Consider the following 22,961-nt stretch of genomic DNA (forward strand, 5'->3'; position numbering starts at 1 on the left):
AATATTTCACAGTTTGATATAAATTCATCTTGGTTGTCTGTTATTCTTGGCTGCAAATAAGCAACCTTGTTGGCAAATGCTGTTTCTTGTCTGTCCCCACACTCTGCTACTTATACCAACAATGGAAATAAGCATAGTCAGAATATATGTGGGAGAGCAATGTTAGAATGTGACTATATTGTATTGCAACAGCATACAGCTACCTTCTTTTATTCTTAGGCCTACCAAATGTTGCAAATTTCATGTCCCAGCTGATCTATGTAGTCTACTGAGGACTGTATAATTTAGATGCACAAAACAGTTTGTCCTGTCATTATTCTGCAGATTTTTATACGGCAGTGCCAATGCCAGGAGTGCATTGGGTTGGGATCAGTGTTGGGTTGCATTGCTAAGTAATCAATTACTGTAATTTAATTACTTTTCCCTTGAAAACGTAAAGGATTACATTTACTTTTGATGTAACTGTAGTCAAATTACACTGTTTAAGATGTAATTACTAGCTAGTAATTAATTGCTTTTTTAGAGTAACATACCCAGCACTGGTAGGGATTTTGGTGGACAGGGATGCAAAATAATTAGGGTTGAAAAAAGTGACAAAGACAGGGATATTTTTTTTTTTTTTTTTTTTTAAATCAGCTTCAATTTGTGCATTTGCAGTCAATTTAGAAGGAGGATTTAAGGGGAAAACTAACCTTAGACTTAAACTTAAAGCTTTTCTTTTGATGACAACATAATTCTTGTTATGAATTTAGAAAGATTAAGATTAGTTAATACTTTTTTTTTTTTTTTTAATTGACAGCCCAAGTAATTATCCTTTAATATTTAAAGACACCCAAAGCAGGAACTGAACTCTCGCCCCTCCTCTGTGAATAATGTTCTTTTGAAGCAGCTTTTGAGGAAACACTCTCACAGAAACAACCAACTTTCCCTTCAGACACCTGCTGTGCTGTACGATTTGAGGTACGTTCTTACAATTTCACATGTTCAAATTTGAACATTATAAAAAATAAATCTATGCATAAATTAATATATTCATAAGAAAATGTTTATCAAATATTTAATATTCTTTATACAATCTTTTTTCCTGCAAGGGATTCATGTTGGTTATAAATATATACATACCAAACATAAATATGTTGAAGCTCAACTGGTAGAATTGAGTGCCAAAGTCTGGGGTTTGATTGCCAAGAAATATACATTGTCAAATGTAAAACTTACAATCACAGTTAGTCACTTTGGATAAAAGCATCTTCCCAATCAATACAGATGTGCTGTCTTTATTTGAAATCATTGCTGTGCTCAGCATACAGATTACAGTTCACAATGTCAGAAAGTGAACAAATCAAACATCTGTCATGCATGGAATGCAGACCAACTAACAGTAAAACTAAACAAATAATGCCTGTGGTTATAAACACAGCTATATATATATATATGTATGTGTGTGTGTGTGTGTTGTGTGTGTTGTGTGCTTGTCTCTGAGCAGGGTCCTCAAATAAGCAACTGTGTTTTGGTCTTTGTATCAGTTCTCTATAATTTGAGGAAGTGACTTTAATGCAGCTGAACAAAAGGATCATGATTAAAATGAGTCTTGATTTACATCTACAGTGTCATTTGATATGATCTTCTGATAAAGCAGATCATTTGTTGAATGCGAAAATAAAATACACTACAATATATCCAAGCAAAGGTCAAGGGTTCCATTTACAGGGAACACACATACTGACAAATGTGTGCATTAAAGATGTCTAAAGACATCTAAGATTTGTCATCTGCTGCTGGAGCCATTTAAATAAAGATAAAAAATCTGATTCTTTTATCATAGTACAATTGAAGTGATGTCAATTTCATTGTGTCTGTGTGTGTGTCTGAGAATTAACACCAACATTTGAACTAAATGTACAATTAGTAATTAGAATACATTGACATTCTAACTGTGATACTTTTTAATCATAATTTGCAGTGTAAATACCAATCAAATGACTTAACAGAAATTAAAATAGAGAATCTCATGTGTAATATATTTTGTCTTACACAGCAGGAGTTGAAGGATGCAGCTGGTCATTTATTTCCTGATGATATTAACATACACACATGCAGATTATCCTGCACTAAAAACTCTTCTATCAGAGAAGGGTCTCGGAGGCGGTAAGTTCTTCACTGCATTGATCTGAAATGACATCTAACAACATTCTTCATTGAGAGTTTCAGTTTGACATGACAGCCACCTGTCAGGAAACTGACTGTTTCCAGCATTGTTTCTGTAATATATTATACTTTTATGCACAGATTCCTTTCATATATAAACTTTTCCCTCCAAAAACAACTTATTTCATATCACCAAAACAGAATGACATCCATGAAAGTTAATTATATATTAGTAGGCAACGAGTAGTAGGAACGCCCATTATATAGCGACCTAAACAGCAGCCACTGGTGACATGCAGTGACAGTCACTGGCATTATGAACTGGGCTTAAAGGCACAATATGTAAGATTTTTTGATTAAAACATCAATACAATGTTATATATTTTGTTGAATTGTGTACTTTGTTTAACCCAAATGTTCCAAACAATGTTTAAATCCAGAGAAATCAGCTATTTTAACCAGTGTAATGGCCTTGTCATTGCGTCACCTGTTAGTGTTACACTCGATTTCCGGTTTTACCAGTTTAGAAACCATGGAAACACCAAAGACGCTTTGATATGTTATGTGTTTTATTAGACAGGTGAGCAACTGTTTTGATCCTTTAATGACTAATCATTGTTATAGTTCAACACAGTCTTATTGTTTGAATCTCTTGTTCCCTTTCGAAAGGGAACTCAACACTGCGCTTCACATGCTTTGGGGAACGCCTCCTCATGAACCGGTGTCTGAAAACAATTATCAAATTACGACAATCCTATTGGCTGGCGACAGCCTATGACGTCATTATTGCGTGACCCGAAGTATATAAGTAGCGCCTAGAGAAGCAGTCAGTATCTTTTCGTCTTCAGGGACTGTTTTGTTTGAAAGCAAGTTATATCAAATTGGTATTAAGGTGAGACAAATTATGTCTGACAAACATTTCAGGAAGTGTGTGCATCGTGTCCCATAGTGTTGACATCTGATCACACACATAACTTATGACATTGTCTTTTATGAGAACAAAAGAGCATGTACAGGCAGTTCTTGTGGGATCTGTTATTGTGAGTGTGTTTTACTTGTAAAATGCTCCACCCTTCTCTTGTCTTTTCCTCGAGAGGAGAAGGACTGGCAGCTGCACCTAACGGTTCAGGTCTTACTCTTGCTGAGGCAGAGTAGAGACTAGATCAAGGGGTTTTCAGCTGGAGCTTGTTGTAGAGTTGAAGGGGTGAAATTCCCCGCGACCTTTGATGGCTGACGGGAGAGAGCTGTGTGATTATGATGATGTGTTGTCTTTGACATCGTTAGATTCAGCAGCAGTTGCTCTTCTTGTTGTAAGCCAAACAAGAGAGCAGGAGATGGCTGTTGAGGATGAAGATGGTGAGCCTTCTGAATCCTTAAAGCCACCCTGCCCCCGCGTATATACAGCTGTTTGAGATTATGGAACGCGCCTCTGCCAGACTGCAGCTGTTGATGGAGTGAGTATGGGTACGTGTCGATGCCTCCTACTGACGAAATGGGTGCAACTATCTCGTAATATAGGCAGGCTTCAACGCTCCATACGCGGCAGCAGGTCAGGCAGGTATTGCTTTACACACAATGTCGGTTTGTAAGCATATCAGTTGGACCTGCTGAAATTGGCTTGGCAGGTCTCTTTATATTTATAAAAACCTTGGTTTCCTGTATAGGATGCGGTTTAAGGGCCCTGAAGTTCCATTAGGTTGGCTGGAAAGATATATTATTAAGGGTAGTACTTTGTTAGTCCCCTTTATGGATGTGTTGGCTTCATTCTTTGCAGAATTCACTGAAGACACAGAAGCTACCATTCATATGTATTCAGATGTGGGCTTTAACTGTTAGCCACCTTGTGGTAAATTAGCTTTCTCCTCTGGTAAATGCTAGAGTTTTAAGATTAGTTATCACTAACTTCAGATAGATATATGTTCAGCGTCGGCTTTACAGGCCACCTGACATTGTGTGCTTGGGTTGAGCTCTGCTCCTCTGAGCTTTATTGTAGAAATATAGTCTTCTCAGAGTTTGCCTCCTCTCAGTTGAGAGTTGTTGGTAGAGGCTGTTGTTTCTTAGCCCCAGGCAGATCTATGCTTATGTGTTGGCCTTATAGGCCCACAGCTATAGCTGGCCTAGGCTAGAACAAGGGTTTAGGCGGTCTGCTAGAAGCGGTCTGCCTACTGGATATCTTCTCTGAAGAATGTGAATTGAGACTCTGTGATCAGACAGGTTGTTGGCCAAGACTAGGTTTCTGTAAGACCAGGTTGGCCTCCCTGGTGGCAATCGGGGTCGAGTACGTTCCCCTGAAAAGTGACTGGAAGGCCTCTTTGAGGCTTATAGCTTGGACTGTTGGCCATAAGGAATGCTGTCACTCACATCCTATGTATGACCCGTAGGAGGAAGTGCTATTCTGGCACTTCAGTTGAAGCTGCTACTTCTGATGTTTGTCTAGCCATTTTTGACATGCACTCCCCTCAAGCATGGCGGCGTTGGTATATCGTTCCCTAAAGCGTGTCAAACACAGTACCCTGACAGCAACATAGTGTCGGGCCAGAACCGGCCCACATCTAGTCCGTGTGTAAACCACATGTACCAGATGTGGGCCGGATCTGGGCCACACTACGTTGCTGTCTGGGTGTTGAGTTCCCTTTCGAAAGGGAACGTCTCAGGTTACGTATGTAACCATGGTTTCCTGAGAACAGGGAACGAGCGTTTCCTAGCCATGCTTCAGGGCTGCCTGCTGAACAGTACCTTCAGACGATAAGGTACTGATTGCTTCTCTAGGCGCTCCTTATATACTTCCTGGTCACGCAATGATGACGTCATAGGCTGTCGCTGGCCAATAGGATTGTCGTGATTTGATCATTGTTTTCAGACACCAGTTCATGAGGAGGCGTTCCCCAAAGCATGTCAAACGCAGTGTCTCGTTCCCTGTTCTCAGGGAACCATGGTTACATATGTAACCTGAGACATTTTCTTGATTTGCTGCAAGTAACATGTTTGTACCTCAGAGACAACACTATAGTCAAGTGGCTAACAAAGCATAACCAGAAAGAGCTTTATTTGTATTAACAGAAATATAGCATTTTCAATATATTTTCAAATTAATTGCATGCCATTTAACAACACAAGTCATCCAGCTTTTATAAATGATATCCTAGTTTTTACTGTTATTTTTATTCCTTATGTTCTATTTTTATTCTTCTTCTTTATGTAAAGCACTTTGAATTACCATTGTGTATGAAATGTGCTATACAAATAAAATTGCCTTGCCTTGCCTAATATCGATCTAGTGTACTGCAGTGTTCAACAAGTATCTCATACCAGCCACGAGCGAACGCACAGTAATGTAGCAGATGAAATTTAGCTTTGTAGCTAATTCTGGGGCAGTTTTTATACTATCCATTGTCCCTGTCAAATAAAGAATTAAATAATAAATCAAGCTAATCAAGGGCCTCAGGATTACTAGAAAGCTGGTGAGTCAGGCAGGTGAGTTTTTATCAGGGTTGGACTCTCTAGGACAGTGGCCCTCCAGGACCGAAGTTGCCCATCCCTGTGTATGAGTAATACATTTCAGGTTCATGGAAGATAGAGGTGGACTTTAAACGTAACTTTAAACATAACTTTAAACATAAAATATACATAAACAACAAGCGGCCAAATGCAGCATATAAGCACCATAAAACAGCAACATAAAATGTAGTATATCCTTCTGGAGCTCCTCCATGGGTCGTGCAGATGTCTCTCCACCAGACTTGCCTCCAATCCCAAGCTCTCAGCCCCACCCTGCTTCATAAAGTTAATAAAAACTTTATACTCTTGTTCATTAGCCCCATTGTTTTGTATTCATTGTTTTGAATAAGCAGGAATTTAATAGCATTTATCAAAAATAGCCTCTGTATATTTCCTCTTGCTCGATGGATATTTATTGAAAGATAACAGAATATATCTGCAATATAAACCCTCAAATATTTAATTTTATTTTGTTTGAGTACTTAAAGGGTAACTTCAGCAATTTTTTTGTTACAAATGCCAGTAGTGTGTGTGAATGAACAATGATGTTAAAAGAGTCTTTTGATAGATCCAGGACTTTTGTAAAAACTACAAATTTTTGTATCCCAGTTCAAGGACAGTTGGATTCAGCCCAGTGCATTATGGGTGTTGAAGTTTTGGCAAAAGGGCCCTTTTTAGAAAGAAAAAAAAATCCAAAGCCCCTTTTTCTGTTTTCTCTAGTCATGTAACACAGATTTTATAAATAAATAAATGAATGAATCAAATCACATTTCTCCTGCATAGGCAGCACAGTTTTATTAAAAACCCATTTTGCCATTGGTGGATTAACCCTTTAAAATACATGAAATCTGGTATATTTTGATCATGATGATACTAAAGAGGTGATATATGTTGTTGTATCTGTTTCTGTGTGTGTTCAGTGTCTCAGATGATGTCTGTCCGGATACAAAGTGAACTGAAGAGTACTGCAATCCCAGAGGTCCGGGGTGGGATAGACATCTGGATCGGGACTGTAGACTACGACTTATCAAAGTCAGTACACTGACAATCAAACCCAACAAACTAATTAAAATGTTCTTAGAGTTGTCACAGATACTAAATGCATTTATTTAAGCACAAATACATGACATTTAGTCAGTAGTGCTTATATGCATCACATGTAATAAACTGTTATTTTAGCTTGAATGCAAAAAGTAATAATTTAGCAAAAAAAATTGAATGCATTAACGTGAATATATTCCATAAATGGTAAACAGATGTGTTTTTGTCTTTCCAGCATGCAGGTTGTGGAGTGCAGCATGCCAGACCCATCACTGGTGTTTGTACAGGGAACAGGTGTATCTGTGACAGTCAGTCAACTCTCATTAGGCGTCACAGGCAGCTGGGCAACACAGTTTGGCATCATGTAAGTGCACCAGTTTTACCTGAGGTGATTTTGGAAACAGATAAATCTTTTTCTATAAATCTTACTGTACAATTTCATATTCTTATATGACAAGGACCATGAACACACACTGATGCCTCTTTGGTCTTTAATAAACCCCAACAAGGGTGATCAGAAATCTTAGTTACAATGCGTTTGCACTGTTAGTGACATTAGTATGCAGAAATTGAGTTGCAATAACGAGATCATGCTTTCATGAGCTCAACAACATGTCTGTGATTGACTACAATGTTCATCACTGCAGCCAAATATAATGCCATAGATCTAAATGTAACGCAGCACTTTTCATGATTAGTTAACCTTGAGAGCTGTAACATTAAAAATGAGTTAAAAGTTTTCGAGAGAGTAATACTTAGCTATTTCAAATGGAAAAATGTTAGCCAATCACAGTAGTGGGCGTTTACACTAAAGTCTTACAGCAGACCCGCCCCTTAAAACAGAGCATTCAAATCAGAGGCTAAAATCAGGGTAGAAAAATGGCTTTTATTTCTGAATTATGACAATTTTGGATGTAAAAAGCACACTAACATTTTAAATGCACCCCAGGAAACATTATAAAACAATAAAACAATGCAGTTCATGACCCCTTTAAACGCTTTGATTGTACACAGACTATTTAAAATGAGCAGTGTAACTTTTTATATATTTGGTTGACTGTATTTTATTTTAACAATGAACAGACTGCAATGTCAAGTTACTAGAACTGAGGTTATGTTGTGTGTGTGCGTGAGGCGCCGGCGCGTTTTCTTAAAAGTGGAAACAACCTAAAGTACTCTGACATTTATAGTCCTAAGAGAAACACCATTCGAATATGTGAAAGGTTAACTATAGGCTTATTATTTTTGTACACTCTCAATAAAATCAAAACATTGCTTGTAAAATAAAGAAAACAAAATCAATTTTCTGCCGTCTCGGTTTCCTTTCCGTGAATTGCTTCTCAAAAATGAACTGAAACAGCATATAGATATAGCTTAGTCTATTACTTGTCACAGTTTTTTTTTCTTTCATTTTGTTAATATGTTAATTATTTAAGTGAAATATATTCCATGAATAGGCATAGGCTTATTCCTTTTATATGATTTTATCCTGATTTTTTCTCCGTTCACAGAAGCACTGTAGGTGTGTGATGATGATAAATCCTCATGTTCTGTTGTTTATGCTGCTATTTGTGCATGTAGGCTAAAACTAAAGCCCTGGGATTTTGTTGTTGCTGTATTTTTAATGGGTCACAGACACTTATCCAATCTAATTTAATTTAATATTCTCGGCTAATGAAAGGATAATGATCGTGTCGGTTGAAGGTCAGCAAAAAAAAAAACCTAAAATGATATTGACAAGGCAACATTTCAAATTTTTTGTTCAAGTTTTTCAACTAATATTTATATTTTCTTATATTTCAGGTTTATTTTGATTAGCATAAATGTTTTAATAGTTTTAGTTTTTGTTAGTTAACTATAATAACCCTGCCTGGGTCAGTTTTCAGTACAGTCAATTTTCCAGCTACTTAAGCCACAAATATTCACAAATTATTTAATGCCATCTGGGACACAATCTCAGGCTGGGAGTCACAGACTCATTGATGCCAATAAACCTACAGCTATTGATGAAAACATTTAACTGCATTAATGTTACATGAATAGAGTTTTTAATAAAAACCACGGTTTTGTGAGCATTAGCGGAACTGAATGTGTCAGAATAAATATGAGACGCACAGATGAGCTGTCGTCATCAGAGCTCGTGCAGCCGCCCTGCAGAAACTGCTACGACAGTAACCAAATGTTCGCGAATTGCTCCTGCGGTACTTTGATGCAGTGTTAATTTTGACAGCCATTTTTGATTTAGTCTTAACACTCTGAGGTCTAAAAACGCGCCGGCGCGTTTTGCAGTTTTTTTTTCACATTGCAGCAAAACAGACTTAAAATACTCCGTCATTTTTTATCATAGAGACATAAGTAATATATCAAATGAAACTATAGAATGTCTTCTTTTTTTTGTGTACACTCACAATCAAAATAAAACTTTGTGCTTTTTAAAAATAAATAAAATATACAGGGTGTGCTGTCCTGCCATCTCCGTCTCTGCAAACATCATTCTAAAACGTCACTAAAAGTAACTAAAATAGACGGCTTATACATGCTACATGGACATGAGAGATATGTCTTTGCAAAGCTTTAAGTGTCTACTTTTAAACGAAACAAATAAATTCTAAAAAAAAATATTCTCCCTTTATATAATCAGTATAAAAGTAAAGAGAGGTACTGTTTCTCCTGTCTTACCTAATTATCTTTAATGTGTGCCCGCCCACGCGCAGAGCGCTCTATTCATAAGATAATGTGCTGAGGCGATCTATGCAAACTGTAAACGCCCCTAACAGCGTCTTAATCTTCATCTTCAGACGAAAAAGCTGATTAGTCTTAGTCACTTTTTATAAATACAACTTTCATAGTTTTAGTCAACAAAAAGTCATTGGATTTTTGCTTTGACTTTCAGTCATTACTTTTAGTCAAACTGCAGTTACCAACATTAATTTTGGTTGCTATTTGGCTGTATTGACATTGCACTCTTAGCAGTAGCACTTGTGCAATTCTACATATCCTCTTTCCTTAGTTCAGTGGTTCTTAGACTTTTTAGAGTGTCATACTCCCTGAGGGATTTAACACCCTTCTGCGAGTCTTATATTAAAACCGGCAGTAGGTGGGGGTAAGTCACTGTTTTTAGGAGTTTATATTCATTCTTTCGGTATCAAAGCAAGCAGCTGTATGAATGGGTGTATGAATTGATGATTCGTTCAAAGCCACAGATTCATTCACGAAACACAGCTTGTGTGCTGCAGTTCCCTTTCGATACTTCACTCATACTGCGTATGAGGAAAAACTCCTTTTTTCCTCGATACTGAAGCCTTTTTCAATAGCGCAATTTTAACCAATGATGGCACGGCAGAGCTGCGCGAGCCTATGGTGATGCAGCGTGCCAAAGCCCGCCAGAATGGGCGGGGTGTCTGGCTATATAAGCGAGCATTTCGCCATAGTATTTCAGATTAGGTGGGACTCATGATGTATATTCAATCTGAAAGAGCATTTTTCTGCTGTGTTTGCCGATTTTTCTCAGCGCGTTGCTTGCCGGTTTCGGCCCCGTAAACCGCGTTCATTGAGAATGAGCGTTCTCACTATGACATGCTCTCTAACGTTTGTGATTATGCTGGAACTCTGTTCGTGTCGCTTGCTGGCTTCTGCCCTTGCAAGCCACGTTCAGAGGAAGAGCGGTCTCACTTCTGACACCGCTCAGCTGAGTATGACATGACGCTCTCCCCCAACTCTTAATATATATTCATCTGAGAGAGCATATTTCTGTGGTGTTTGCCGATTTTCTCAGCGCATCGCTTGCCGGTTTCGCCCTGCAAGCCACGTTCATTAAGAGTGAGCGCTCTCACTATGAGATTGCGAGAGCATGTTTTTCCGGGAATTTTAAAAATGCCCAGCCGCTCAGCTGGTTGCTTGCCGGCCCCGCCCCTGCAGGACGCGTTCATTGAGGATGAACGCTCTCAATCAGCTGAACGTGACATATGCTCTCTAATGTTTGTGATTACGCTGGACCTCTGTGCGTGTCGCTTACTGGCTCAGCCCCCACAAGCTGCATTCATTGAGGACTTGACTCACCTTGCTGCGTTCAAGGAACGCTTTTTCTAGAAAGCGTCTTCTTCCCTTGTTTTCCTCTGTTTTTCCCACTCTACTGAGATGAAAACAAAAGGTTACAAGGCCAAGTGAACAGGACTTAGTGAGCACTTCCGGTCTCACTTTTCCTGCACCCCCGGACGGTTCTCAGAATCTGGGAGATCTTTGGGAAGGCAGAGGTCGACCTCTTCGCCTCAGAATACAACTCTCACTGCCCAATCTGCCCAGCCTCCTCCTCTATGCTTTTCGCTCTGATCCCTCAGGTCATCAGACGAATCAAGGAAGACAAACACAAAAGTTCGCCTGGTGGCCCCACTCTGGAGGAACCAGCATCGGTCCTCAGAGCGCTCAAAGGCCCTCCCTTTGAACTGCTGTGGTCAGCTGATCTTTGACCCCTATCACTTAAGACTGCTCTGCTATTGGCTCTAGCACCGGTAAAGCATGTAGGCGATCTGCAGGCCCTCACCCTGAGCCCTGCTTGCCTCGAATTTGGGCTTAATTACTCTAAGGTCATCCTGGAACCCAGGCATGGCTAATTTCCTAAGGTGCTCTCAACTCCGTTCAGAGCGCAGGTAATTACCCTGCTACCTCCCTCAGGGAACAAGTGTGAGCTGGACTTCCTCTGCCTCATTAGGGCATTGAGGACTTACATTGAGCGACCCGCGCCTTTTCGGCAGTCGGACCAGCTCATTGTGTGCTTTGGCGCCTGCACCAAGGGGCTTCCGGTCACAAAACAAAGACTCGCGTTGGATTATGGACGCTATCACTCTTTATTACTCCTCTATGGGCCGGGATTGCCCCAGTATGAGCCCACTCCACTAGAGGTATGGCCTCCTCGTTGGCCTGGTTTAGTGGTGTTCATTAAAGACATCTGTGAGGCGGCCGGCTGGTTTGTCAGGTTATAACTTAACTTCCGGTGTTGCATGCTCGGGTCCTTTCAGCATAATTTGATGGCCTCTACGGTCGTGCTGTTATCTCATGGGAGCCAGCTCCCTCTTAGCATGTGTAACCATGAGGGTATGGTGGCTTTTGCCTCCCTACTTATCCCCTGGGCCCCTCCGGTGCCCAAGATAGGTTCAGTCGTTCCCTCCCATGGCACGGCGTGATTGTATTCGTTCCCCATACGCAGTACTTGTTACGTATCTCAGGGAACTGAGGTTACGTACGTAACTGAATACATTCTGCTGTGGCTTTCGTTAGAAAAATAGAGCAAAAATCTACATCACTTAATATTACCCTTCTGTTTGTTGAAGTGTTGTATAAAATCAATATCACATTTGAATTCATGAAACATTGTATTCTTACTCGTATAATAATGATCAACATTAAAAACAATAATAAAAATAATAAAAAACAATTTTGTAAGTGCTAAATTCCCACTTTTACAAAGGTATATTGTCGAGAACAGCACTAATGTAGTACAATTTGCTGGCTTGTGTGGATGCAGTTTTGACTGTGAAAGATGAGGTAATTTGATTGAATGTCATGTATTTACAGCATTTTACCTGCTAGAAATACATGCTCAGATTTAATTTAATTTAATTTTCAGTTGGAGTAAAATTAAATGAATGGCAAAACTTAGTATTTTGTTTGCATACTGCAGTTTGAGGGCCACTGCTGGATATCAGCCTACACTTTGGTCAGATTTAGTCAAGCAAACGAGCAGCGCGATATAGACCGACTGAATGACACTGTAGTTTAAGTAGAAAATCTCGAATGAAGATCGCTGAAGTCCTGATTGGGGGTTTAAATTCTTGAAATTTGGCAACTGTAAACATGAAAGCTCGAAAAAACAGTCTGTAATGTTTTGTCTTCTCTTTTCGACAAAACAAAGTGTGATTTTGGTCAAGTTTTGAGTTTTTAGCCACATTTCAGTCTTGTCTTTTTCCGTCAATGATATTGAATGTGTTGATATAGTCACAGTTATCATTTAATGACGTTGGTGTCGTCTGTCAAGTTAAGTCAAGTCAAGTCACCTTTATTTATATAGCGCTTTTTACAATGCAGATTGTGTCAAAGCAGTCTGTCATCGTCTAGTCTCAGTCATGGAGAAAAAGGTTGTCAATAAACTTGTTTTTCTTAGTTTTCATTATTTTTAAATGAACACTGCTTTGATGGCACACACTGTTGAAGTCATGAACTTTAACTGAGGCCAGACCACCTCTTCCCCGCTGTGAGGTTCGAGGGGACACATTTCTCTGCAAACTGGGAATAGGGATAGCGTGAGAGAGAGAAAGGGAAGAGAGGGAAAGCATAATAATTAACGTTGATTGTCTGGGCCATCAGCCATTTGCAGCAAGTGTCCCGGAGCTGTTGGGCCATTATGAAAGTTGGTTGCTGTCTGTGGGTCTAAATCCTATTAAGAATCTATGGCAGGAGCTCAAGCTTAAGGTCCATGATAGTATAATTTGCCAAAGGGGAATGGGAAAGATCCCTCAAGATAGCATCATATCAAAGAAAGTGTATTAAACAAGACATTTGTAATATAAATAACTTGATTGTTTATAAGATAATAAGATTGTCTTTTGTTCTATGATTGCAGCCATGATGATGGCTCATTTGATCTGGCTGTGTACAATGTCCAAATCTACACCCTCCTGCAGTTAGGAGATGATGCTGGCCGTCTCTCCATCACCACTGTTTCCTGTAGTGCTGACATAGGAGATGTGGACATTCAGTTCCACGGAGGTGCTAGGTAAGACCAGCATTAACAAAGCATAAAAGACTAAGATGTGAAATGTTACCTGAAGATAACATGCAACACTTGTGAATATCTCTTATGACTACCGCTAATGGAGCTGCTTATGATAGTCACAGAGTTATATTTTTGATTGTTTTTGACTCTTAAAATGAAATGAAGGTATTAAAAGAACACTATACAGAACGGAACAATTTCCCCATCAACCTCAAGAAGTAAGAATCACTTATGCTTCTATCTGTTTTGCTGCAGCTTTATTTTTCAGCCATTTGTAAGTTCTTTCAGTGGAAAAATTTCAGACATGATACGTGAGCAGGTTTGTCATAAATAATAATAATAATAATAATAACCAACACTATTATCTGCTGCTTATCTGCTGCTCATATCTTGTATTGTTGTTTTTATTTTTCATATTTTTAGATTTGCCCAGCAACTCAACAAGCAATCAATGAATTGGAGATCAAACTGCAGGAAATACCTGGTACTGGCATAGAAATGTCACAAAATTATGCATTATAAATAGGTCATATAGATTAAAGCTGCAGTCCGTAACTTTTTTTGGTTAAAAATTATCCAAAATCAATTTTTGAGCAAGTACATAACCAGCCAGTGTTCAAAACTATCTCATTATCTTAGCTCGATTCACAACGGTAAGCTTGTAATAATGTTTTATAATAAGAGTGACATGGTGGATTTCCGCGGGAAATTTGAGCATGCAGCAGTTCCTCTGTGCGTCATTACGTCACGTCCGTAAACAGAAAGGAAGGAGTCCAGGCTAGTCTGTTTTATCACGTGAGGATGCTGCTGGTAGCGGATCATTTATAGCCTTTTCAAACAGCAGCTTAAATAATTAAACTTATAATTTTGATGGCGGAGTGTAATCCAAAAAGGTCCTGTGCGGTGACTGACAGCAAGCATTAGATTCATCCGCGCTGAGCCGTGCCGAGGCACAACGCACGTACAGATAACTGTTCCGCATATGACTGCAATTGCAGGTTTCAAACAGAGATGGCAACAAAGAGGAAAAATCGTGGACTGCAGCTTTAAAACAGACTAAAAAACATTATGCATAAAGAAAATGATTTTATGACCAATAATATATTTTGCATTGTGGCATTATTTTCATAAATATGGTAAATGTGATTGTTATTTAAAAATCATAAAATAGGCCTAATTTTCTTTGAATTTGATGTGAACATTTTTGTGAGACTCACCCTACTGAGGGTTATTTTGGCTGTATTATTTAGCTATTGCTACTAAATGACATTAATGTCGTTGACGTCATTGTAAATACAAAATCCTTGGAAAACTACTTCGGCACTACAGCACACATTACATTCCACTTCATTAGATGAACAGTAATCAAGCTCAAATGATTTCTTTCTAGTTAATGTACCTGTGGGTCAGTATATATATCTGAGCATCCCTCTCACATCCTCCCCGGCTGTGACAGACCAAAGCTTTGAATTAGACATTAAGGTAAGGACTTTAATTCAGTATTTATAATAATGACTGAAGCTGGGCATACACTGTACAATTTCAGTAATGTTTTTGTTAAATACCAGCTCTCACTTTACAAGTAAATCGCATGCGATGTAAAGCCAAAGCTCACGATCTATATGATCCGACTTGATATTGGTGTCACCATGGTGTAATTTGTTTTGTTGGAGGTGCAGTGAGTTTAGGGGAAACGGTTCGTATCCTTGTTTCAACAGTGCAATACCCTCAAGAGGGCCGACCAAAATTTTGGACATTCAGAAATTCATCTGACCATCTGGTTGCTGGTCGGGAAAGGCTCTCGTTTTCCCCTGTACCCTGCATGACAAAACTGAAATTTGTCCCGACTCAAAAAAAGAGTCATACAACTCAGAAATCGGTTCAAATTTGGATGAACAGATCACACAGTGAATGCCTGGCTTAAAGGTGCTCTAAGCGATGTCACGCGTTTTTAGGCCAAAACATTTTTTGTCACATACAGCAAACATCTCCTCACTATCCGCTAGCTGTCTGTCCCCTGAACATACTGTAAAAAAAAACGCGGTCTCTGTAGTCGCCACAAGCTCCGAAAACGGCAATAAAAACAAACTGGTGCCAATAACCGACAAGAATGATTTTAAATGCGCGTTCATGACTGTTTCAGGAAGCACGGAGGGGAGGGGGAGGAGGAGGAGGAGGGAGGGTCTATCTAGCCTCTGTTTTGTTTGACAACACTTCGAACGTCAACAGGAAGTTACTCCACCTAGGATCACTTAGAGCACCTTTAATATTTATTGGCATTAATCAGATTCATACAGTTACAACAGGAGTGTCTAATCCTGGGCCTTCCCAGCAGAGTTTAGCTCTAGCCCAAATTAAACACACCTGAACCAACTAATCAATGTCTTCAGGATGACTAGAAACTTCCAGGCAGGAGTGTTGGAGCTAAACTCTGCCGGAAATTGACCCTCCAGGAGCAGGATTGGACATCTCTGAGATACAACTATTATTAGGTTTCTCTTTCTGAATATATTCAGATGACGTTTGGTTGTTGTTCCTGTGACAGGGTGAGTTTTACAGCCGCAGTTCTCCATCTGAACCACCTTTCTCTGCAAGCGTGTTTGACGTGCAGTATGCAGAAAACTCCATGCTTTCACTGGCTGCCTCTGAGTTTTTGGTAAATTCGGCAGCTTATGCATTCCTCAGGTCTGGAGTTCTCCAAATCAACATCAGAGATGACATGGTGAGGAAATACAAATGAGCTCTCATAAAAATAATAATAATATTAATAAATTAAATAAAATTAGCATATCCAATGAAACTATACAGAATTTGTGTTGGAAGAGTTGTGTATCTTACACTCATTATTTACCTACAAGGAATCATGCCCTCTTACTATTTAAAATTTAGTTTTAACTATTAAATCACTCATTTAGCCGTCTCATTTAATGTGTCAATCACAGATACCGAAGAGTTCTCCAATCCATCTGAACACCAGCCAGTTTGGAGCCTTCATTCCACAGGTCAGAATGTACATGTCATGTTGTAACGAAAATAAAAAGATAAATATTTTATGTTTAATACTGATGCACAAACTGATCCAATGAGATCCAGACTGTCCAGCAATGATTATGTCAGAGATTAAATTTAAATAAGGAATAATATATTTATTAAGTAAAAATTATAGAGACAAACAAATTAATCAAGTAAATAGTAGTTTAATAAAATCCAGAGTATTGTATCTAACAGATAAAGAGTGAAGATCACAGTATAAAGGAAGAACGAAAGAAGATCTTTGCAGAAGTGAAGGAGAGGTAGAATAGATGAAGCAGAAGCAGAAAGAGTAGAAGAAGCAGAAGAGAGGCAAAAAGTAGAAAGTAAAAAGTAAAGAACAAAAGAAGATATTTGCAGAATGAAAGGAGAAGCAGAAGCAGAAGGAGAAGCTAAGAGCAAAAAGAAAGAAAGTGAAGAGAAAAAGAAGAGCAAAGACTATATATACAGGAAACGTACACCCTCATAAACTTGTTTTGGTCTAATAAGAAAAGGTCAAACAGACTGATCCATTATGTCATAGTTGGTGTAACGGCTAGGTGAGAGTGACTGGTCAAATGTCAAAGAGAGCTGAGAATAGATAACAGAAGGTGATGTTTTGACACCTTTAAGAGAATATTGCATTATCTCATGTCTTGCGGAGATGGAAACAGACATATTTTGATACATAATTAATTCTACTGGAACATACAGCCACTCGATCTTACAGCACAGAAGAGACGCTAAAGATATTACATCTGGAAATATTCAAACATATCGGAGCATATAGTGAAAAAATATGCAAATGATTAAGGAAACCAATAACATGTAAAATAATAATAATCCATAAAGAATAATTAATAAAAAAATAATAATAAAGACATCATCATAAACATTGACCATTTTGGATACATCAAATACCAATCAATAAATAACTAGAGAATATGACTGTTTACTGATATAAAACCAGTCATGAATCTCATGTCTTTATGTCTGAATTGTGTCTGTTCCATGTTTTATAGTTTTCAGGTAAAATCAAGTAGTTGTCCAGATGAATAATGAACTTTCTTTACAAATTATTTGTTCAGCTAAGCACATTATATCCCAACATGGAGATGCAGGTGCTGTTATACGCCAGTGAGACGCCACTATTCTCCTTCAGTTCAGGAGTGATAGACGTTCATGTACCGGCTGCAGCAAAGTTCTCCGCTGTTAAACCTGATGGGGCACTGGTGCCTCTCTTTACTCTGGATGTGGTGAGTTTTGTGTTTGGATAGACTAATGACACACCAAATAACACACAGAAACATTGTCAAACAAACAAACCAAAAACAGGCTAAGAGGAACTCTCACACTTTCACAGAAAAGGGTAATATCACAGTTGTAAAAAGCTAGTTGGCAAGACCTGTTATAAGCTGTACAGAAACTACAAACGGTGATATAAAACCACGTGTTCACCAAATGTATCAATATGCCATTGTTGAAAAGGAAATTCAGTTTAGAATTAACTTTAGTTTTCCTCTCTCACTCCACCTGCAGGACTGTAGCTTCAGTGGAAGTGCTCTGATTGACAAAGAAAACCTGACTGGAGCTTTCGAAATGAAAAAGTGAGTTTTATTGATATTTGTTCAGTTAAATTGACCGTCAAATGAGCTCCATTTTTAGTTGTGTTTTCATTAGAGGTCTTGCTTTTTTATTTTATTTTATTTTATAAAGTTTCCAGAGGTCCACTTATAATGATTTGACGTCAAAAACACTCATATTTTAGAAATGATTAGCCATTTTCTATCCTATTTTTGGCCCTGATTGAAACATTAAGTTTTAAGCATTGTGTCTCCATTAAGACTTCAAATCATGACGTCATTGATGTCTGTATATCTATCTATCTATCTATCTATATATATATATATATATATATATATATATATATATATATATATAAATAAAAAAAACACTATGCTTTGTGTTGTATTAGCTCAGCAGTAAATGACAAAAAAAAATGTAGCGTTTCTAATACAAAGACTCTTCTGACTGCTGTATTCATTCTCTTGATATTTAGCCCTTTTGGAAACTAGTGGAAACACTATCATAGATTTTTTTTTTTTTTTTTTTGCTATTGGGAGAAAATGGAAATACAACAATTCTATTTGCTGTTATCTCCCATTCAACACTATTAAAGTTGAACAAACTATGACAACTACCGCTTCTGAGCACCCCGGAAATGCGAAAAGGGTCCATTTAAAAACTCAGGATGATGAATGATGCCATCCTCAAAATTAAGAAAAATGCAGTATATTTTAACATGGTAACTGGATAAACCTTATTTCTATTTTTTTCCTTTTTCCTAATAAGAGGAGGAAGTACAAAATGAGTCAGTGAGCTTTGGCAGCTTGCTTTCAGTAAATCTCACTGGACTGTAAGCTCAAACTTACAGTGTTTTTATAGTACAATGACCTCTTATATGTCAAAATATCAAGAAAATTTAGATTTCTTAATGCATGAATCCTTTAAGTAAGCCCAAAATGTTTTAAAGTTTTCTGAAACTCTACATGGTCTTTTGCCCTGAATGCTGCATCCAGTTTAACGCTGACTCTCGGATCATCTGAGATTGGTGATTTCAAGGTGAGATCAGACAGTGATGTTCATGTCAAATATTCACTTCAGTAGATCAGCGTTATAAGATGTTTTCTAATCTTTGTGTAATCTTTCAATGTACAGACTGACTCATTCCAGCGAGTGTTAGTGATAGCAGTGAAGATGTTTGTACTTCCAAAACTAAATGGTAAAATTATTTTAATATTATTTTAATATTGCAATTATTATAAACTTTTTCCATTAAGTATTCATAACCTTGAAAATGTTTTAAACCAAGTAAAGCAACGTTTGAAAACTATCTGGTCATTAACTGTTTATTCTGCTTTGCATTTTAGCGGCTCTGAAGATTGGTTTTCTCTTACCCACACTGCAGGGCCTCAGTTTGATCAATTCTCAATTGCTTATAAAAAATGTGAGTACAATTAATGAATGTTAATGTTCCGTAATTTTGGGATTTTGTTTGATATTGCAAAATTGTTGGAAAGTACAGTGGAAAGTACAGTCTGAATTTGTTTGACTTTTTTCAGGGCTTTGTGGTGATTTTTACTGATGTCCAGGACTCCCTGACAGGCCTCTAAGATCCAAACATGAACTGCACAAAATAACGAACAGCTGTATAACTGCTGAATTGTTTTCATTGTAAGAATTATATAATCATTACTTGTAATGTTCATATGTACAAGTTGACCAAATTTGACCATATTATTTTTCCACATACTGTCATGTACAAGAATGTTATTCATCCATCCAAAATAATCTACTGTGCAAAAAAAAAAACCTCTTCTGCACATAATTACTTCATTGGAGTCCATTTGCATAATCTGGCTTGTATGGAAAAGGCTGGCAGTATGTCTTTCATCTATGAGCTAGAGTGTGTGTGTCATTATCAATCCAATATCATGCTATTTCGCTATATCGCTAAAATCAAAGATTTTGAAGCCTGATCTATATGTTGTCCTAGAGCCCTGTTGTGCCGGGGCTTCACAATAAATCAGCAGATCATAACCAACATGAGACTGCTTATCATACACTCTACCTGAGAAAAGGGCTGAGCAACACTACTATTTTAATCAACAAATGGGAAAAAAGCTTACTCGTGGCCCTCTAGGAACAGAATTGGACATCTCTGTTTTAACAAGAGTCTGGAAGACAGCTGGAGTGTTGGACAGACCAAAGGGCAGACCTTGGTATTCAAAGTGCCTTGTGGGAGTGTAAAAGAGCCTTTATCATGCTCATTTAAAGGTTCAAAAAATCTGTTTAGGGGGGGGTGCTAGTGTAAGTTTACACGATTTAATGTTTACAAAACTAATTTTTCTTATAATTTACATTGTTGCAGCTCCTGTTTTCACTCTCTGACTAAACGCTGTTTTAATTTAGGTTTCTTTGAAACCCGCCTTTCAAAAAGCCCAGTCTGCTCTCATTGGTCAGTCGTCCCCAGTCTGTTGTCATTGATCTACTGCTTAGAGTGTGTTTTGGAAATGTAATGTCCCTTACAAAAATCGGTGAGTCCCGAGACACTGAATACTGCTTTAACTATGCTAATTATGCCATATCAGTTTGAGTCCGATAACAACAGTCAAGAAGAACAAACTTACAATTATCTGGATCTCAACCTATGGATTTACTTTGAATGTACGGATTTGAAAAGGACCTCAGTTTGACATCAAGTTAAGTGACTGTTTGATTCTTACCTTAGTTATTCAACATTTGAGACTGTTTGAGTTAGACCCTTTTGAGAAGTTACCTGTATGGAAGATAATCCTGTGTTTAAGTTTGATACTTACCTGAGGTCCTGAATGATCAATGATCCTCTGCTGTTACACTTAACTGGAGATCTGTGTATCCTTTGTTGATGTTCTCACCATAGTATTTACTTGCCTGCCCGATGTTAAGAGTTACACACTCACCTGTAATTCTTCAAAAAGGCTTGACAGAATTACTTTGACACTTATCTACTGGTGGAATCAATCTTCATTATCTGTTCAGTAAAGTTTTATTTAACTCTTATTGATTGATGACTTGATAAAGCCTGATGTTTCTAACTGTACTGTAACGGGGAAAGGACTATTCACCTGTGTATACTCACCGCATCCTATGATGTTTTGGAATCACTTGAATCATTCATGAAGAATGTCTGTTAATCTCGCCCTGTTAGAAATAAAAAGAGACATTATCTGTGTTATCTTTCTACTTCTCTGAATACTCACTGCTGGTGATCTTCTGTTGTTCCTCCAATCCTTTAATAAGTCAGTTAATAAATCTCTGTGAACTGGGTTCTAACTATCCTCAGAGTTTGGTGTGTCTGTGACAATATTTTACCCTATACTTGTGCTTTGAAACTTTGAGTAGTTTTTGTTTCTTTTTGAGCAGGTAGCTGTAAACAGCTGACTTGCTGAAAAGGGCAGCGGTCAGCTTTAGTTTACTAATCGCCATTTTGATTGCATGAACACCACAAAGCTCCTTACATACAGCCAGATTTAGTGTGTGCACCAAACATAAAATGTTTATTTGACATCAAATGCCCCAAGGATCTGCACAATCACATTTTCAGCAGTATGATTTTCTCTCATCCCTTGTTTCACAAAGTTTTTGATTTCCCAGTCTTCTGATATAAAATGTGCAGTGACTGTGACATCAGTGTGTAGGGAAGTCCATCTGTAGTGTATATCACATCAGATGCACACATATGTAGTAGGGATGGGACGATACACTTAAACTCACGATACGATGCACCTCGATATGCCAGGGTCACGATACGATACGTCACGATACGATATCAAAAAAGAAAAAAAAAAAGAAGAAAATATTACTGTATAACAACAACTTATTTATTTTTGTTTCAGCTGCACACAGGGAAACACAAGGCCTAACTGGCCAAACACAAACAAGAACACTCCCTTAGTGCTGCTCTAATCCTAGGTTAAGTTATCTCAGGACTGGTTCTTCTTCAAAAAAACTAACATATCAACATGTTCTGGTATAATCAGTGATCTTTGAGCAGACACAATGTCTCCTGCTGTGGAAAAGACACGCTCACTGGGCACTGACGTAGCAGGAATGCAAAGGTAGGCTTTGGCCAGGGGGGCAAGTATGGGGTAAGCATATGCATTAACTTTCCACCACTCAAGTGGACTACTGTTGAGTGGGATAGGAATCCCATTTCTGTAGGAGAGTATCTCCATTTCAATCCCTCTGCTGGACTGCACTGTCTCAACAACAGTAGTGTAGGAGCTCCCAAGGAGATCTTCTAACGCTGTCTTTTTTGGTGGGGGAGGCTGTGTCACGTCCTGCATCTGCCTTTCTCCCTCCACTGGCTCTTCCTGGCTCTGCTCTGCTCCCTGTGCTGCCTCAACCATGACCCTGGCCTGCTCTGCTGCTGCACCTGATATTGAAGCACTGGCCCTAGTGGTTCTTTCATCTATGTCACTGGTCTGAAAAAAATAAAATAAAACTAGCTCAAACATTTCTGTCTTTCAATCCTTCACTCCCTCCCTCTCTCACAGACACATGCACACAGAGACTCTCTCTCTCTCTCTCTCTCTCTCATCGACTAATAAAAAAAACAATATGAGAAATAAGTTTTCGGGCTCTGGCCTACACATACAGGGCACCTAATTTTTTTTTTCAATAAAAGTTAGCCTACCTGGTTGCGCTGCTCATGAAGTGCTGAAGCTTTTTCACGTATTCGGGCATAGACGGACTCGCGTTGTTCATCATTCAGATGGGACAGGCTTCGGAATCGTGGGTCAAGCGCAGTGCACTCCTGCAGCATGTCATTACAGTCCCCCGAGTACCAGTCCGAGATGTCGAGTAGAATGGCGCTTTTCATGTTGGCGATGGTCTGTGTGTCATTTTCGTCTGGTGACATGCTTTGCTCGATCATGAACTTCAGTGGGATTAT

At 38.4% G+C, this 22,961-nt stretch overlaps 1 protein-coding gene across 2 annotated transcripts; it reads left to right on the top strand.

Annotated features, from left to right (window-relative positions):
- The first annotated feature begins 824 nt into the window (after nucleotides 1–824).
- On the top strand, nucleotides 825–21,240 carry bpifcl (BPI fold containing family C, like). 2 transcript variants are annotated; one of them, XM_048192739.1, is made up of 16 exons: nucleotides 825–960; nucleotides 2,039–2,148; nucleotides 6,567–6,678; nucleotides 6,923–7,051; nucleotides 13,304–13,456; nucleotides 13,712–13,775; nucleotides 13,880–13,940; nucleotides 14,847–14,938; nucleotides 16,002–16,178; nucleotides 16,399–16,458; nucleotides 17,554–17,721; nucleotides 18,005–18,072; nucleotides 19,045–19,087; nucleotides 19,184–19,247; nucleotides 19,396–19,472; nucleotides 19,588–21,240. In XM_048192739.1, the coding sequence occupies exons 2-16, from the start codon at nucleotides 2,052–2,054 to the stop codon at nucleotides 19,636–19,638; spliced, it is 1,416 nt and encodes a 471-aa protein (XP_048048696.1). In that variant the 5' UTR covers nucleotides 825–960; nucleotides 2,039–2,051; the 3' UTR covers nucleotides 19,639–21,240. The 2 variants fall into 2 exon arrangements, with proteins under 2 accessions (XP_048048696.1, XP_048048697.1); XM_048192740.1 differs by having other exon boundaries at nucleotides 880–960; nucleotides 2,042–2,148.
- The last annotated feature ends 1,721 nt before the right edge of the window (nucleotides 21,241–22,961 follow it).

The sequence above is a fragment of the Megalobrama amblycephala genome, linkage group LG6 (genome assembly GCF_018812025.1).
Source record: "Megalobrama amblycephala isolate DHTTF-2021 linkage group LG6, ASM1881202v1, whole genome shotgun sequence".
NCBI lineage: Eukaryota > Metazoa > Chordata > Actinopteri > Cypriniformes > Xenocyprididae > Megalobrama > Megalobrama amblycephala.